At 36.4% G+C, this 18659-nt stretch overlaps 1 protein-coding gene and 1 long non-coding RNA gene across 4 annotated transcripts; one reads left to right on the top strand and one right to left on the bottom strand.

Annotated features, from left to right (window-relative positions):
• Nucleotides 1-157: 157 nt before the first annotated feature.
• Nucleotides 158-18611, bottom strand: LOC118645128. Of its 3 annotated transcripts, none has more exons than XR_004962910.1 (10): nt 15475-18611; nt 15153-15405; nt 13702-13933; nt 12739-13456; nt 12423-12598; nt 12070-12221; nt 11468-11654; nt 11158-11335; nt 10955-11072; nt 158-222 (listed from the first exon to the last, which is right to left on the bottom strand). It is a non-coding gene; the product is annotated as an uncharacterized LOC118645128 (long non-coding RNA). The 3 variants fall into 3 exon arrangements; XR_004962909.1 differs by lacking the exon at nt 158-222 and adding an exon at nt 4707-5303; XR_004962908.1 differs by lacking the exon at nt 158-222 and adding an exon at nt 5172-5638 and having other exon boundaries at nt 10857-11072.
• Nucleotides 1010-3191, top strand: LOC118645126 (dehydrodolichyl diphosphate synthase complex subunit DHDDS-like). Its single transcript, XM_036285614.1, has 5 exons — nt 1010-1672; nt 1741-1902; nt 1979-2127; nt 2454-2638; nt 2746-3191. Exons 1-5 carry the CDS (start codon nt 1512-1514, stop codon nt 2965-2967), a joined length of 879 nt encoding a protein of 292 aa, XP_036141507.1. The 5' UTR covers nt 1010-1511; the 3' UTR covers nt 2968-3191.
• Nucleotides 18612-18659: the final 48 nt, after the last annotated feature.

Here is an 18659-nt window from a genome sequence, read left to right as displayed (position 1 = left end):
ATGATATATGGTAACAATACTTTATAATATAATAATATAATTATTTAATAATAATTAAATATAACTACTTAATATTTAATTTTACTTAATTATTACGTAAACTTTGCACTAATATTTACAATATTATTTAATTAAACAAATTATAATATTAGTACTTATATATATAAAATAATTTTTATAATTTTATATAAATATCTTTTTAAGAGTTTTTTGAACGTCTTCCTGAAACAAAAGAAACAATAACAATAAGTTTCGGCTATAAGATGACTGTTTGTGAGACATAAGTCGTCTTTTAATCATCTTTTCGTCGACTATAAACTCTACCTGAAAGATGTCCATGACAAAAATTTGTCATCTTTTAGTCGTCTTTTAGATCGTCTTTGTGCTACCTACCCTTACGGAAAGAAACTACAGCCAATAAATATTACAGTAGTGCAGTTATTACAAGACTCTCTGTAGTTATCACAGAAAGGATCACAGTAATCTGTATAGTTATTACACTGTAGCTGTTGTTACTACAGTGGTGAAATCCCTATAATAAGGTTTATTCTTGATAGCTGCACTGCTGTACTGGTGCAATAAGTTAGAATAAAAAAAAAAATATTTGTTTTATTCTAACTTGTTGCACCAGTTCAGTAGTGCAGCGACAAAGAACAGGCCTATACAGAATACACGTCTAGCCCATGAAGTGTATAATCCACTACATGTGTAATATACTACACGTGTAATCTACAAAATATGTAATATATTACTACAGGCGTTAACGTGTAATGCCATCACCAATTCATGAAATTTGAGATCTCATCATATTAATTATTTCCATAAATATTGTTTGAAATTTATTACATTTATTGTACTTTTTAATCACATTGGATGTACCGGCCATGAACAATGTACAAATTTCATGCAGGTAATTTTTAAATAAATGTTTTTTTTCCATTATTTTATATTATATATTTTTTTCTATGTATAATTATACTTTACAGATTATTTTCCTGTAATCCCGTTGTAATGATACAGGCTATTATTCTGTAATCTCGGCAATATATTACTGGCTAGATATTACAGGAAAGATATTACAGGTTATTTTCCTGTAATCCGAGCGTGTAGTGCGAAAATATTGCAGAATATTACAATACTTCAGCCTGTAATACTTTTATGTAGTCCAGTAATATAATTTTTTGTAATCCGCTGTAGTTTCTTTCTTTAAGATGGGTAAGGCCGCTTCCTAATAGAAATCTTGTTGACAAATATCTAAAACAAGATTTTATTGCGGTTCTTTCTCTCTCCTTTCCCAAACGGATTCTTGACACAGAGTTCCGGTTCTCCCCTGCCTCGATCTATATACCCTACCACTAACAACTAATATAGTCATATCGTGTTAATCAGCACTATATATAAGGCATTCGATGACTATTATTGACCATTATTGACTGACATAGCGAGTTGGACAGTCCGCCGAGAAAAGATTATACATTTTTTATCTATACATAATCTGATTTATACATAAAATGTGGTGGACATTAAAATATATTTTAAATTGGGTGCAATCGCTCGTCATAAGATTTATTAAAACTGGCGACATACCAAAACACATCGCATTAATTATGGACGGCAATAGGCGCTATGCAAAGAAAAGAAACATAGCCAGAAAAGAGGCACACTTAATGGGGTATGTATTTTCGAGAAAGTTTGGTGGTTGCATTCATGTATTCATATATTATATTTTATTTATAACAGATTTAAAAAAATGATGGAAACATTGAAATGGGGTTTAGCACTTGGTATTGCAGAGATCACAGTTTATGCTTTTAGCATAAATAACTTCAATCGTAGTGAAGAAGAAGTCAATGATCTCATTGATCTTAGCAAGCAGAAGTTCAAAGGTTTTTTAGAAGAATTGTATGTATTTTAATTTAGACGTTATATGGGGCGACTCAATTTTAAATCTCGTTACTAATGTATATATAATTTCCAGAGACAAACTGAAGGACGCTGGAGTTTGCATTCGTGTGTTTGGTAACTGGTCCTTGCTTTCAGAAGATGTATGCAAACTAATTGCTCGATGTATGATCGCCACGAAGGATAATAATAAAATAATTTTAAATATGGCTTGCCCTTATACATGTAAGTTTTACCACCATATTTATTTATGTTCTCACTCTTCTGTTATACTAAAAATGAATGTAAAATATATTATATTGTGTTATACGTACAAGAAGTTGGCTATTTATAAATTTTGTTCAAATGCATTCACTCTATTCCATAAAAGACAATAATAAAGCATCTAAATATTGCTTTCTCTTACGCATGTATAAGCTTTATCATACATATTTATATTTACATCTTTATATATTATACTAGAAGTAAAAGTATTACATTTTTTATTACATATTATACTTATGTACATACATATGTGTATGTGTCTATATTTTCATATTTTTTATCTGCAGCAAAGGATGAACTTACTCATGCAATTAAAGACATAGCAAAAGGTATAAAACATAATAATATCTTACTAGAAGATATTAACGAAGATTTGATTTCTGAGTGTTTGTATACTTACAAATCTTCAAATCCAGATTTATTAATTCGTACTTCCGGAGTATCTCGACTTAGTGACTTTCTCATGTGGCAAGTAAGAAAACATTTTATTTTTGTGTCTAAAATATATTTCTTTTTATAACTTATCAAAATAGGCTTGCATGTATACATATATAAAATAATTTTTATTATTTGTTTTAGGTTTCTAACACTTGCATCTATTTTACCGATGTTTTATGGCCTGAGCTAACTTTATGGAGATTTCTCGCTGCAATCTCTTATTATCAAAGATCTGACTCGCGAAAAGTTAGGAACAATTTAAAACCTATTGTGCATAATAGTAATAGAGTATCTATGTTTGTTGATAAAATACACCACGAACGCGAAACTATAATAGAAAATATCAGCAATAATTACGAGTAATTAAGTTTTAAAAATGTATGAGTGTGTAATAACTATAATAAGTGTATAATAAAAATAATGTAAATATTTTAATGAGTGTCAGTAAAAAATGCTGAAAATTGTATTGTGTGTATTTTGCTTCAAATCAACTCTTTATTATACACTTTTGGATATAGTACAATTTACTTCCCAGATATCACAAAATATTTGTAAAATATTTATAAAATATTTATAAGAAGAAAAAATCCCAGACAGCACCAAGTCGTCTAAAAGGATCACTAAAACTGGTCATATTTTAGTCAAAGACATCTTTTAGTCAGAGCGTATAGTTGACAAAAAGACGACTAATAGCGTTTTCTACTGGGAAAACTGGTGCAGCACTAACGCTGCGGTAGATTCCGATGAAAACTCCACTAGCGCAATAATAGTGCAGGTTTAGTGTGGTTCAGTGGAACACATCATTAGACAGGTTTAAAAATTAAACAATTTCATTGTTATAAAGTTTACTAAAATAATGTAATAACATATACTTTAATGTAATACCTTAAAGCACGAACATAACATCTATTTAATTTGCACTGGCACCTTCCACCGTCTTTCGAGACGGTGGAGCAAAAGTTGCACTCGGTGCAATTTTTTTGCATCAATTTTGTCAGTAGAACATTAAACACTGAAAATATGTGAACTGATTTTTACAGTGGAACAATAAAATTGCACTCAGTGCGCACCAGTGTTGCACTAGTTTTCTCAGTAGAAAACGCTATAAAAATCGGCTTATGACTCGCTTTAAGTCGACTTTTAAGCCTTGTCCAAAAGATGATTTTAAGATGATTAATTTTAGACATCTTTCAGTCATCTTTAAGACAACTGAAAAATGTCTCAAATTAGTCACCTTAAGTCATCTTTTAGTAAGTGTTTTTAGACAAATTTTTATTTGTAGTATAAGCGTGATGGAGTAAGTATCGAGGTAAGTATTCACTAGGAAGTTCGCGACGAGAGTTTTCTTTTCAGGATCTAGGCCAGGTTCGAGAAATCACCAACGGATTTGATCAGTAATAAAGGTAAGTATATTTGACTAACTATACAAGAAGTCGCCTGAGCGATTATCACAGGATAGGCACGAGAGATAAGTCTAACGCAAGTTTCTTTTCCAGACTTCAGACTCCGACTGACTTACTCCGGTTCTGCGTCTTCCTCGGAGCCGAGAGCCGATGGCCGGAAGATACGACTAACGCCACCTATAACGCCATCTAGATCCGCTTTGGTATCGCACGCCACCTATTCTCCGGTGCCGTCTTACATACAGGGTCAGCATAAACTAATAGTGATAGCGAGACTAGCGAGAATAAATTAGACTTTATTCTCGGGGTTACAATACTGTATTGTATTATAAAGGACGAGTATAAACTGGTAACTTCATTCTCAGTCTTACAATAGATTAGGATTAGGTTAGGTTAGGTTAGGTTAGATTAGATTTTAATAAACATCCTAGCACAGAGAATTCAAAAAGAACTCAATTGTATGTCATCAATTATGCTCTAGTTTACACCGAGCACTTGGTACGCGTATCAAGTAATGAATTTAAGCTGATCAGTCAATGATTAAACACATTCACTAGTTATTTACTATTTGATACGCGTACCAAGTGCTTGGTGTAAACTAGAGCTATGAATTCTTTTTGCATCTCACAAAGAATTCATATTTGGTGACATACAATTGAGTTCTTTTCAAACTCTTTGTGCTATCTGGAATGGCACACATTAAATATAAAAATTAATATTTATTTTTACATGAATTATATAATATTTATAATACAATACAGTATATGTAATTTTTATGTAAATACAAACGCAGTTGAAATAGAAGTAGAACAATAATTTAATGTCTATCTCATTGCGTCTCTTGTTCGTTAACTTAATAAGATCTTCACACGTGATATGGCAGAATTGTATAGCTATTCGCTCAGAAATCTCCCAATCTTGGGGAATGATTGCAACAAACTTTGTCTCAAAATCGAGCAGATGTTCCTTAAAATCCATGTATATCTTCGATTTATCCAACCAGGCAAAATTCTGATTCTCGTCAAACAAATGTGCGTATTCTTGCAATTGGATATTTATAAATCAAACGAGCAGATCTTTTCTATAAAAAAAGATGCTTCGAACATTATCGTACGTTTGTTATTGCTTATACTAAATCTACAAATATTTCTATGATGTGCATACTTTACTTTAGGATGCATTCTGATAATACTAAACATTTTTCCGTTAACTGATTGAAATGCTTTAGATTTTGACCCGAAAAGGCCTATTTGAAATCCGCTGCAATCTGCTGAGCCAACTCATCCTCTGACAAACCTTTTGTTCAAACAAAAATAAAATACTTAGCACTTTATTCATACAAACGACTGTGGCGCAGTGAGTTGTGTGTCTGCTCTCTGTGCAGGAGACTTGGATTCAAAACCGCGTAATCAGAGAGCGGACACACAACTCACTGTGCCACAATCACTATCTTTATTTTGGTAAAATGTTACGAAATGTGAAGGATTACTGGATAATTAAATTTCTCGTAATACATTTACTCGCACATGCTTTATTTACTTCTTGTCTCGCCGCCTATTCTTTTCCTACTCCCGTTCTTCCACCAACCTAACTCTCGCATTACCAACCTAGCTCACTCCCGGACTACCAACCTAACGCTCACAATTCGGCCATTCTGACACTAGCCCGTCTCGGGCTTTCCCGAATACATACATAATAATTCAATTTGAAATACATAACCATAACTCAAAATACATGTCAGTGGTATAATATACTTAACACTAAATAATACAAAAACAAACGAGTATCTTTGGTTCGATCGTGTTTTATGACTATTCTTCAAATGGACTTTGTTTAGGCAGAAACCACATACGGTCTCAGATTCGCCGCTTCCCACGTACCCATGTACGGTTTCTGAGTTATCTGATGTCCTTCTATATCTTTAACCACGTATCGGTCGTTTCGCAATTTTTTTGATATCTCGTACGGACCCTTAAAATTCGGAATCAGCTTTCTTGACACGCCTACCTTACTATCGAAATTTCGCACCATTACGCGATCTCCTACTTCGTACTGATGTGGCTTTTTTCTTTTGCGATCAAAGTGATCTTTTGCATATTTTTGACTAGTCTCAATCTCTTTTGCAGCAGTATCCCGAACTTTGCCTAAATCTAGATCTTTATCGTTTACATCGTTTTCGACATATTCTTTTATATAGTCAGTGACTTTACCACGCTGCGTAACTCCAAACAGCAATTTACTAGGAATTTCTTTGGTCGATTTATGTACTGTGTTATTTAGCGCGTATTCAACTTCTTCTAACATTTTATACCAGTGGTCACCCACGGAACTATCAGTGATCTTCGCCAACATCGGAGTCACAACGCGATTTACGCGTTCAATTTGTCCATTAGCTCGAGGAGAGCCAGTCGCTATTTTGACATGCTTTATCTCTTGTTTTTCAATAAATTCAGTAAATTCAGCAGAGGTGAACGCTGTTCCTCTGTCCGAGACGATAACGTTTGGTTTGCTGTAATACGCAAAGTATTGAGAAAGACAGACAATAACTTCTTTACTAGTAGTAGACTTAGTAGCATATAGCTTTACAAATTTAGTAAATGCATCAATTACTAAAAATATGTATTGTTTACACAAACGTTGCTTATCCACTGGACCGTAATGGTCGATATGTATTGTTGCAAAAGGAACATTTCCCTTTGGGATGCAATGCAAGAACCCCTCTACTCTACCGCTACTCGGCGAAAACGCTATGCATTTAAGACAGTTTTGGACGTGATTCTCTATCTTTCTCTTCATGTTCGGAAACCAATAGCTACTCTTAATAATGCTTCTTACTTTATCTAATCCTAAGTGACCCATGCTATCGTGATATCTGTATATTACATTAGATTCCATATTTTCAGGAACATAGAATAATAAGCTGTCTCCCATCTTCCGATATACAATACCGTTTCTTAATTCAAAGTCGCGATCCTCCTTTTTCTCTAGACGTTCACGCAACTCCTTGATTGTGGCATCTTGACTTTGACAAACTGATAAGTTAAACTCGAAAGGATTGTCTTCTACTACTAGAACATCGGTTATTCTACTTAAAGCATCGACGTGCTTCATCTTATTTCCACTGCGATGTTCGATAGTGTAGTCATAATCTTGCAACTCCAATGCCCATCTGGCAATTCGAGGATTCAAATCTTTTTTATCTAGGGTAAGCTTCAACGCGTTACAATCTGAAACTATCTTGAATTTTACGCCAATCAAATAATTGCGAAAACGTCTCAGCGCATAAATGATAGCCAGAGTTTCCAATTCGAAACTGTGATACTTACTCTCAGTATTAGTCGTACGTTTTGAAAAATAGAAAATGGGATGCAACTTACGGTCCGCTTTCTTTTGTAATAACACCGCTCCAAACCCTATAGAGCTGGCGTCGCAATGCAACTCCGTACTATCTTTTGCATTAAACACAGCCAATACAGGAGCTTTGACTAGCGCATCTTTTAAATCCTCGAAGGATTTCGACTCTCGCTCTCCCATCTGAAAACTAGTATCCTTTTTTAATAGGTCATACAATGGTTTCGCTCGAACCGAAAAGTCTTTTATAAATTTGCGGAAATAAGAACAAAGTCCGACAAAGGAATGAACTCTATGAATATCCCGCGGTATGGGGAAATCTATTACCCCTTGCACGCCCGCTTTAGTTGGTCCTACGCCTTCGCTAGATACCGAATAACCTAAATAATCTACATTAGTATATAAGAACTTACACTTATCTAATCTGAGTACAAGGTTATTTTCGTTTAATATTTCAAAAACTTGACTCAACACCTTTATGTGGTCCTCTATTGTTACCGTAGCTACAATCACATCATCCATATACACGCCTACATCACCACTCTCTATTAGCTTCTTAAATGACTTATATATATGCTTTTGAAATATTTGGGGAGCTGGTTTCAACCCGAAAGGCATTTTCGTGAACTCGAATACTCCAAACGGAGTAACAAATGCTGTGAACTTCCGCGATTCTTCTACAATATTTATGTGGTAGAAACCGTCTTTCAGATCTAAGATACTAAAATAGCATTTATTACCAACTATCTCTATTTGCTCTTCGATTACTGGTATTGGATGATTTTCCCGCAAAATGATTTTATTTAAATGCCTGTAATCTACGCACATACGAAGATCACCGCTCTTTTTCTTAACCAAAACTATGGGAGAGGCATATTCGGACTCACTTTCTCTAATTATACCTTTCTGCAACAAATTATCCAAAATTTTCTTTAATTCTGTCTTTTCATATTGTGACAATCTACGCGGATTGTAATGGAAAGGTTTAGTATCGGTAAGAACAAGTTTTAACTCCGTTTTAATTTTTGGCTCTACCGGACTCTCTGCTTCAACATACTTATGCCTAAACTCTTCCTTTAATTTCTCCTGATATTCAACCGGAATTTCCGAACTTATATTCATCTTATTCACAATGTCCATATCATTACTAACTTCAATATTTAAAATTTCAGCTACAGCCGTATTATAATTTACACGGGACGGTTTGGTCAAACTTAATCCAAATATTTTTAAAACATCTCTACCTAGCACAGCTGATACTCTCATGGTATCGTTAGGAACCACATATACAGTTAAATCTTTCTTTTCTACTCCATCAAAGCAAATGTGCACGTTAACACTTCCTTGTATATTTAACTTACTATTGTTAATACCGCAAAGCTCACTGGCAATATTCAATTTATTAATGCAATGACTAGGTAAATGTTTTGCTTTTACAAACGTAACTGGACTCCCGGTATCTATCAACGTTTCTAATTGAAATGTGTAACTTACGTTCGAGTTACTTAGCTTATAAGTTACCAGCTGTTTAAACTCTTCCTCCTGAGACGACATTTCATGTACATAGTTCACCTGACCTTTAGTACAGTCTTTTACTACATGTCCTTTTTCTCCACAGCTGAAGCACGCTCCTTTCTCTCTGGCTGGAAGTTGACATTCCTTGGCCCAGTGTCCTGTCTTGTCACAGTTGTAACACCTGACTATCTTTGGTGGACCCTTGCTGATGTCTTTGTCAGTTTTCTCAGATGAACTTGGAGTGGTTGTTCGACTGCCTGTCTTCTGGTTCTGCACGTTCCGTCCGCTCCGATTTTTCCAATCCGAAATAGTAATTTTTTCAAATGCCGCTAGCAGCTCCGCTTTGGATTTGAAACGCTGTATTCTTGCTTGATTCTGTAGTTGTGTGTCCGCAATGCCGTCAATAATATAGTCCACGAGTTCCGTTTCTTCTACAGGCACATTATTTGCGAGCACGATTTTAGCATGATAATAATCGCTAAAAGTTTCACCTGGTTTCCACTTTCTGCTCTCAAACTCCTTACGCAGCACCATCTTACTTGGCCGCAAGTCAAACATATCCGTCATCTTCTTCAATAGCTCTTCCACACTCATCTCAATATGCTCCGGTGAAGAGTGTAACCACTGCAAGGCTTTCCCTTTCACTCTCGCACCGATGAGAATTTTGGCCGCGTTGTCATCTAGTTGATAGGTCGTACATAACAACTTTACTTGACGTTCCCAGTTGCAGAACAATGGCTTGACTCCATCGAAATCGCACAACAATTCGATTACAGATTTTACACCAATTTTGTGAGGTGCTTGCTGTAAACTTGCCGTTGAACTTGGCGAGCCTCTCAGCAGCTCATTTTCTCTCTCCAGTAATCTCCGCTCTCGCTCCATTACTTCTCTCTCTCTTTTTAACAAGGCAACCTCTCGTACCAATTCCTCCATCCCCCATGCACTTCTCATGGGCTCCGCAGCTCCTGATGCCGCTTCCGGCGATTCTTCTTCCATCTGGAAATTCCCGATATACTCTCCTGACGGATCCGCGGCGCACAATCTGCTCACTAGTTCCGTTTTCGTACCTGTGGTCGACAATCCTAGCGCTACTAACCGTTCCTTCAGTTCGGCCACTTTTAACTGCGCTAGATTCTTCTCCATTCCTCTGCTTAGGTTTAGGTTAATGTCTCTGCACTGCGCTTTATCGATATATCGATCGACACTCTGACGCCACCTGCGTATCGATACCGCCAGCCAGCGTCCTCTTATGGCGGGTGTATCCTCACGACCTCGATGGCAATATGGCCGCTGTTCCGTCTTCCGGCATGCACAATGGCCACACTACCACTTTTCGCGCCAAAATCTTCCAATATGGCCGACCGCGTTTCCACTACGTCGTCCTTTCTTGCGCTCTTCTCGTGTCGTAACTGTCTTTTAGCAATGCCACCGAGCAATGCACCACTCTTGACACTCTCTATAATGTCTCTCGTAATCGTCGCCGAACGATATCTGTTGCACACTCGCCACCGAACGAGATCTGCGCAATCTTACGCGCAATCGCCACTTCAATCAATGGCGAAGAGCGAATCTGTAGCAATCGTCACCGAACGATATGCCGCTGCTCGCAATCACACTATGCCAGTGAATCGTCACCGAACGATATCACTGGTAATCGCCACCGAACGATATGCCGCCGCTCGTCACCAAACTACGCCGGCCACTCGTCAGCGCACAACATCCGCGACAATCGCCACCAAACGATGTCCGTTCTTGTCGTGCCTTGCCACTCGAGATGCCCGAGAGAATCGAATTCCAAATCCCGGATCTCGAATCCCACTTCTGATTTTGTGAAGGATTACTGGATAATTAAATTTCTCGTAATACATTTACTCGCACATGCTTTATTTACTTCTTGTCTCGCCGCCTATTCTTTTCCTACTCCCGTTCTTCCACCAACCTAACTCTCGCATTACCAACCTAGCTCACTCCCGGACTACCAACCTAACGCTCACAGAAATTACTTTTGAAATTTTTATGGAAATTAATCTGGCATAAAATGTTTGTAGGGTACAAATTAAAAACACATTTTGCGTCCTTACTTGATCAGATAATTGCCTCACTTGTGATATGTCCAAGTAGCTACTAAAATGTTGCGTCATCTGAATCATTCTTGCAATGATGAAATAATTTCTCCATTGTTTCCTTTGTGTTAACACTCTGAAACCAAAGAAATCCGCAGTAGATTTTATAATTTTAAGAATGTCTAAATAATATAGTGTCTATATATTTTTAATATGCGTACTTTAGATTATCTACTCCTTCCACCAGCATATACAAATGATCGAAAGTACGGTGCCGATTGCTTCACGGTCTTCACTTAGAATCACTTTAATTCCATCGCCACGGTATTACAAGCTCCAGTTGATCACATATTAGGCTTCTAGTTCAAACTTCGGTAGGTAGATAAACGGTACACATACCTAACAAAAAAATATGTATCATTCTTTAAAAAAATGAAATAAAAGATGCATATAAAATATCTCATATATAAATTGATATTGCAATATCTTAACTAAATTAGACTAAATTAGAATCGACACACAATTACTTACTGAAATTCCTTGGTTGATTGCTTATTGTCATCATGTTTCACGTTGCTTGTCATGAGAATATATACTTCAATATTTGTTGTATGCCAATCTAAGCTACCTATGATACCAGAACCAACCAAGAATCCATTCCTGAAGGTGTTTACGGATTGTATGGGCTATTTGCTACTCCTGGTTCAAAAGTCCACTTCTGCAAGATCGATTAATGGTTTATATAGAAATAAACTTTAAAAGAATTAATAAGATGATTATAAAAAATTATAAAATCCTATCTAAAGAAAGGCATGTAAAGTCGATTGCTCGCATTTCTCGAAGTTTATTGTTGTCTTTTCCGCGATGCCGATTGGTTCTCTCGCTGCGCTTATTTCGTGTTGCAAGAGTAGCTGTCATTGCGACTAAATTTTGACAGCTGTTAAATTTGTATAGATATTATATCTATACAATTATCGTTGTGATTTATTTTTAAAAAGTAAAAAGTAAAAAGTAAAGTAGTGCGCGCGAAGCGTCTGTGGTGTCTAGTAATTTGTAAAAAATATGACAAGAAAAGATTATTTAAATTGCATTCATACTCATAAAATTTTCTTGCATCTTAGACACTTTATTACCTTCAGATTCTTCTTCTGGTTCCACTGTTTGTTCATCTCCTGACCCGATTTCTTCTGTCTCGTCTATCTTTGCATCTCCATCTTCCAATCTTATTGCTATTTCAAATAAACATGCATGCAGATTGCTCTCTGATAACAGTGACTTTCCCCTCCTAAAATGCAATTAGATTAAATTTATCTCGCTGTTACTTTAAGATTACTTGATGTCATATTAATCTTATTAATACATTTATATTTTCTACGATTGTATTGATCTCATTACACAATTGCAAATTAGACATTAATTTATATGTAATGCGTACTAAACTAAAATTAATTATAAATGAATTAATGAAATAAAATTGCATTATCACCTTTTGCGCATCTTCCAATACTGTTCTACCATCCTGATCCACATTAATCTGACCATGCACAACTGACCGTATCTTCCTATCAATAGTGATATTTTCTATATTATTCACCACCTCATCGATGTAGTGACTGCTCCATGGGAAATAAATTGTTTATATAGTTCACCACATTGAGGAAACTGTAAAACAATATTATGGACATGATCGACTTGATTGACAATCAATTATAGAAATAGATAAAAGACAGAATAGATAAGAATTAAGGCTTGATCCAAGAAAGTAAACAAAGTGGATTAGCATAATTTAGAAAAAAACGTACCTGTCATTTGGAGGTTATGTTTCCCATAGCAGAGTAAACAGAGTCACACAGCAACGCAAATTATGCCATTACCAATTGTATAAAAAAAAGCACGTTTAAAAATTTGTTCGGCTTTAAATATGTCCGTAAACACTCGCGCGTCCGAAAGACTTAAATTAACCACGCGACACCGACAAGGCTTAACTCTGCTAGAGTACACCAGAACCATCAAAACTAATATTTTCGCCAAAGAGGATCAGATAGAGTGGAAGCTGCCATAAGAGCACAATATTAAATAGCGTGTCCGAGTTTCAGAGCTATCTACCAGCTCGGAGGCCTTCCTAAATCCCCCCACTCTTCAATTGCGACAAAATTCAAATCTTGAGATTTAATAAAATTATTAATGAAATAAAAAAAAGAGAAAAATTAAATTATTTAAATAATAATAACATTAAGTTATATATATTTTGTTATTTATTTCAACAATATGACGTATTACAAAATATGTACAATTATCAGAATGTGGAAATCAGAGTGGATAAAATTCTATGTACAATTGTCGGAATTAAGACAGCTGATAAAAAATTTAACATTCCTTTTTACTTTTTACCATTATTTTTTTTACCTGATAGCACAATCTTGATGTTATCATTGGTTTCAATGTTAATTGTTGTTGGTTGTTCTACAGTTGCTCTTTGTATATCCAAAACCACTCTCTTCGATGGATGGAAACAATCTTCTATAAAATATAAATTTTATTGTGGAGAAAATTAAACAGGTGCTTTCCAGAAAACAATTGTTGCCTGAGGCATCGAAAATTTTGGGCCTTAATGACAAATTGTCAATAAATTGACGGCAACATGTTTTCTGGGTTATTGGGGTATATATATATCTAGGGTATATATATATAAGCTAATTGTTAATTTAAGAAAATTCCAAGATCATTAATGGACTTTAAAAATAAATATTTTCTACTTAAATTACCTTCAAGGGCCGATCTATAAATCTCCACTTTGGCCTTGTGATATTTGATAACTGGTGGTGATGGAGACTTGCGATGAGGTTTAATGGTAGGCATATGTAGATCTTTTATATTAAGCAAACATTGTTATGATGTGACAGCAAATTAACAATTTTTTCTCGTTTTTGGAAGAAATTCCACTCCACAGACTGCTAGCAATGCGTATTCTTTTATTCTGGAGAAGAATTTCCAAATCTATAAAAAAAATAAAAAGATATTGTTAAACAAAAATTACTATCTTTTTGTTGGTACGACCCTGGTCGAGCCTAGAACGGTAGCGGGGGTATAGCAGGCGGTGCCTCAGGAATCGGCTCCGGTAAGTATTAAACAATAATTTTGTAAGCCGTGTAATGTGGAAAATATATTTAAAGAGATGTACGTGGAAATGCAATAGATTTTTTTTGGATAAAGTTCCGAAAAGCGTAAACCTCCGATCGCCGTAAATCTGAAATTTTAACCAAAGCTCACCTTTGATTAGAGAAGAAAGTCCCTAAAAGGATTTTTGGCGACAAAGCCTCGTTTGCCCCCCAGCCCCCTTCAAAGTTTTTATAGTTCTTACTAAATATCTCCGAAAATATTGATTTTAGAGAAAAAAGTTTAAAACAAAAAATAAAGCTCATAAATAGCTCTACAAAAAAGATTATATACATTTTTTACGTAAACCTATTATTTTGGCTGTTATAACCCAAAATAACTTGGCAGGGGTCAAATTGATCCCGTCAAACATTTTAAAAAATTTTTGTTTTATTAAATATGCGAAAATTTTTTAATTTAAAGGTTATATATATTTATTTAACGTAAACAAAAGTTTAATTGCAAATTTAAAAAAATATTAGTATTTTACAGTTTAACATAAAACAGAAAATTTTTCTATAATCTCGTTTTGCGAATTTTCACGCGAAACAAGATATATTTCTCGCAAAACGAGATTATAGAAAAATTTTCTGTTTTATGTTAAACTGTAAAAAAATTACTTTGTTTTCAAATTTGCAATTAAACTTTTTTCTATGTTAAATAAATATATATAACTTTTAAATTAAAAAATTTTCGCATATTTAGTAAAACAGAAATTTAAAAAATGGTTGATGGGATTAATTTGATCCCCGCCGAGTTATTTTAGGTCATAACAGCCAAAATAATAGATTTACGTAAAAAATGTATATAACCTTTTTGTAGAACTTTTTATTAGCTTTATTTTTTGTTTCAAACTTTTTTCTCTAAAATCAGTATTTTCGGAGATATTTAGTAAGAACTGTAAAAACTTTAAAATGGGCTGGGGGGGGAGCAAACAAGGCTTTGTCGCCAAAAATCCTTTCAGGAACTTTTTTTCTAATCAAGGGTAAGCTTTGGTTAAAATTTCAGCGCGATCGGAGGTTTACGCTTTTCGGAACTGTACCCGTTTTTTTTTCTTTACCTCCGGGCGAACCGAAAGTCTGAGATGGCAACCGTGATCCTGCGTCCTCTTGCTCGGGAGCGGGCGCGGAAGCGTGACGCGTCGTATTTTCTATGTGTGCCGTCCCGTGTGTTGTCCTTTTTCTAATTAGTAAAGTTTTTGCGATCGAGCGTTGCCTCGTGAGTGCGGCGGAAGTCGGTGACCAATAGGAGCTATCTTGTAATTTTTGACGTCTCATCTCGACTGAGGACCTTCCCGGGGATTATGGAGTGAGCTACCGACGAGGGAATTATTATGAAGACCCCTTTCGAACGAGGGCTCCGCAGGTTGTATGGTTTTTTACCTTGCTTGCAATTTTTCATCGCATTAAAAGGTCTCGTTACTGCTGACGAATAACGATTGTAGGATCCGAGGAAAGCGCGCAGGAAGGATGTCCAGACGGCGCAGCTAGGAAGCAGATCCCGCAAAATTTCCGGCAAAGGCCACACAGATCAACTGCATATTTTCCGACCATGGAAAGGCGAGGACTACGTCTCGGAGACGGAGGATGCGTTCGGCTAAGAGACAAGGAGCCGCTGCCGAGAAGGAAGCGCACAATTTCACGTGCGCAGGACCCCGAAAATTTGATCACCGTGCTTAGAATCACCTAGGGTGCGTTCGGGGAGACGCTATTAGCGCTATCAGCATCAGTTTATCCTTGTTTTACTTTTAATGAGAAATGAAGATGGACTGATGCTCGTAGCGCTAATAGCGTCTCCCCGAACGCACTCCTAGTAAGTAGCGGCAACGCATGTCACGCCGGTCACGCGTTGCGCGCACATCGAGCCGGAAAAACGCGGCCAATAAGGGCCCTGCTTATCATAAACATGGTGGGGCGCGTCGCCGAGCGGTCGCCGCAGGATCAAGGATCGAACACTCTGGTTGCGGATGTCGTGCGAGTGGCAGTGATTCCGAGCTACCAAATTGTAAAAGGACGCAGGAGCCTGAATATCCCGACCCGGAAGAGACTGAGAAGGAATCAACTCGGTGAGACAAACGTCGCCAAGATTATTGTAAAGCCACCGATTTCGCGATTGGACGAGCCGCGAAGAGTCACGGATCTATTAGTCTTTCCGTTGTTAACGCACAGTTACGTAGAACTCGCGGATTTTCTGCAATTTCGTCGTCTCGCCTGACGACGCCCGCCTGCGTGAATTCGATACGTTCCGTTCTTTTTGTTGTGTTTGCGTTGCGTGTCCCGATCCGCAGCCGAGTCATTATTGTATTTGTACCGTATTTATGTCGTGAACTCTTGCGCGATTGCGTTTTCATCAAGATAAATGTATTCGTCTCTTACCGCCTTGTTAGCGAACGAGTAGTAATTGTCGCGCACGTTCTTCGCGGGATATTATATTGTATGAAAGAGCGCGGGCTTCGAGATATTGTTCGTCCCGATCGCCCTTGGCGAGATCGTTATCTTACCGGGAGTTCGGTGTCTACCAACAACGCATAGTAAGGTATAGACGAGCCAGAGAATCTTCGCGTACGTGAAATGACGTTCCTCATAATTATCCCGTTCGAGAGATCTGATTCCGAGCGATCGTCTGCTCGTTGCGCGCGTAAAGTGTGATCGCCGCTCGACCGACCGTTAAGAACCTGTGATTGTTTGAATCGTGAAATATATACTTGTTAGGACCTAAACACAATGCCAGACAATAGGAACAGAAATAATGAAAGAGAGAAAGAGAGAAAGGCTCTTCTCTCTATCTCTCTTTCTTTATTTTCTATTCCTATTGCCTGTTCCCTGGAATTGTGTGATGGCCTTTACTCTTGCTTTAATTAATGTTGTGTTCACGATATTTCTCTCGCCTTCCCGATTCCATCCGCCCGCACCACTTCCTCTACCATTTAGGGCTGAGTAACTGGCTATCGGAGCTGCCAGTCGCCTACAAGACTTGCCCTTTTTCCGCGACTTTATTAATTTAAGAATAATCTTCCGCGGCTTATGAAAAGAATGGTACGCTTAACGTACCTGGCGCCCAATTTTATATTTTATATAGCGACAACACGAGAACACGGATCGCCTCGACACCCGGGTGGCTCAGGGCCGCGACCAGGGATGGGGACAAAGTTGGCCATCGCTCGCGAGCACGGTTGCTGAGAAAATCACTTTTTTGCAGCGCGAGCGAATTTGAAGCGCACGAATTCACTTTTACTTCTCGCGCTCAAGACTATGCCCTCCCCTCCACTTTCAACCGCAGCGACGAAATTCGCACGCTCGCGGTACTTTTACAACTGTTTTTCAAGACGCAAAACAATGCTAACGTCAATGTGCAATACATGTTTAAAAACTGCATAAAATAAGCTGCCAGCACGTTTTGGTTAATGTCGACATGTTATATAGTTTAACCACAAATAGCGACTAAGTTTGACCTTTAATATCTCCAAACCTAATCAAGATATTTTTAACTGGTTGAGCTCAAATTAACCGGGCTTTGCAACACTATTAATGTGAAAAAAAACATTTTTCTCCGATCAAAATCCTCAAAGTAAAATATGACGTATTGTTTCATATTTGAGAAGTCGACTCGTAGTCATTTTGTAGTCTTTCGTCTCGTATATGCTTCAATTTACAATAAAATAAGTTAGAGAATCAAAAATATAACTAAAAATTTGGAATGTAATCTTTGGAAATGTATGAAGAGAATTGTATGAATTAGAATAAATTGTTTTGGAAACAACACAGTATTGAAATACTTACTTTTTAGTTTTTGATTTGACTAAAAGCCTTATCAGTATATTTCTATACCTTATCCATATCCGACTCGTATAGAATCCATAGTAGCTATATGATCCTTAGTATTCATATAAATATGTCTCTGATATTACAGTCTGTGACCATGTCATCGGCGGACCAGCTGGGTGACTTTATAATCTGTAACTTTGTTGTAATTTTGTTGTTTCAGACAAGATTTCCCACTTTTTATCTATTTCAATAATCTAAAAAAGAAATGGTTGTACTATCTGAATTTAAGAGCCACATACTTACAATTTAGTATTTTTTTAAATAAAATTATAACACTTGTAACTATTCTCTTACCTGGCCTCTCATAAGATACTGACATACTTGAAAAACTAAAAAGTACACCTTCAGATAATTCTTTTGATATGAAAAAAATGACAAAAATCTTCAAAGCTTAGGTGGGCAGTATGGGGTACAGGTACCTTCTTTGGACTGGTTAAGTGTTAAAATTGTATAGTAGTATTTATATGATCTGTTTTAAGATTTTTTTTAAATAAAAAGCATAAAAAAGATAAATTATTGTTTAAATTAAAAAATCATTTAACAATTGCACATAATTATATTTACAATATGTAAATCGTTTCTTTGATTAAAAAACATACATATTCATACATATGTATTGTCATTTAATGGACTAATTTGTGTGTGTGTGTGTGTGTGTGTGTGTGTGTGTGTGTGTGTGTGTGTGTGTGTGTGTGTGTGTGTGTGTGTGTGTGTGTGTGTGTGTGTGTGTGTGTGTGTGTGTG

This window comes from Monomorium pharaonis, chromosome 4, assembly GCF_013373865.1.
Source record: "Monomorium pharaonis isolate MP-MQ-018 chromosome 4, ASM1337386v2, whole genome shotgun sequence".
In the NCBI taxonomy this organism is placed as follows: domain Eukaryota; kingdom Metazoa; phylum Arthropoda; class Insecta; order Hymenoptera; family Formicidae; genus Monomorium; species Monomorium pharaonis.
This window is presented reverse-complemented; position numbering and strand designations above follow the sequence as displayed.

Excerpts from the sequence above, each read along its gene's own strand:
- LOC118645126 (XM_036285614.1), top strand. The coding sequence starts at position 1,512 with ATGTGGTGGACATTAAAATATATTTTAAATTGGGTGCAATCGCTCGTC. Across the intron at positions 1,673-1,740 it reads AAAGAGGCACACTTAATGGG|ATTTAAAAAAATGATGGAAA; the intron begins GTATGTATTTTC and ends TATTTATAACAG. Across the intron at positions 2,128-2,453 it reads TATGGCTTGCCCTTATACAT|CAAAGGATGAACTTACTCAT; the intron begins GTAAGTTTTACC and ends TTTTATCTGCAG.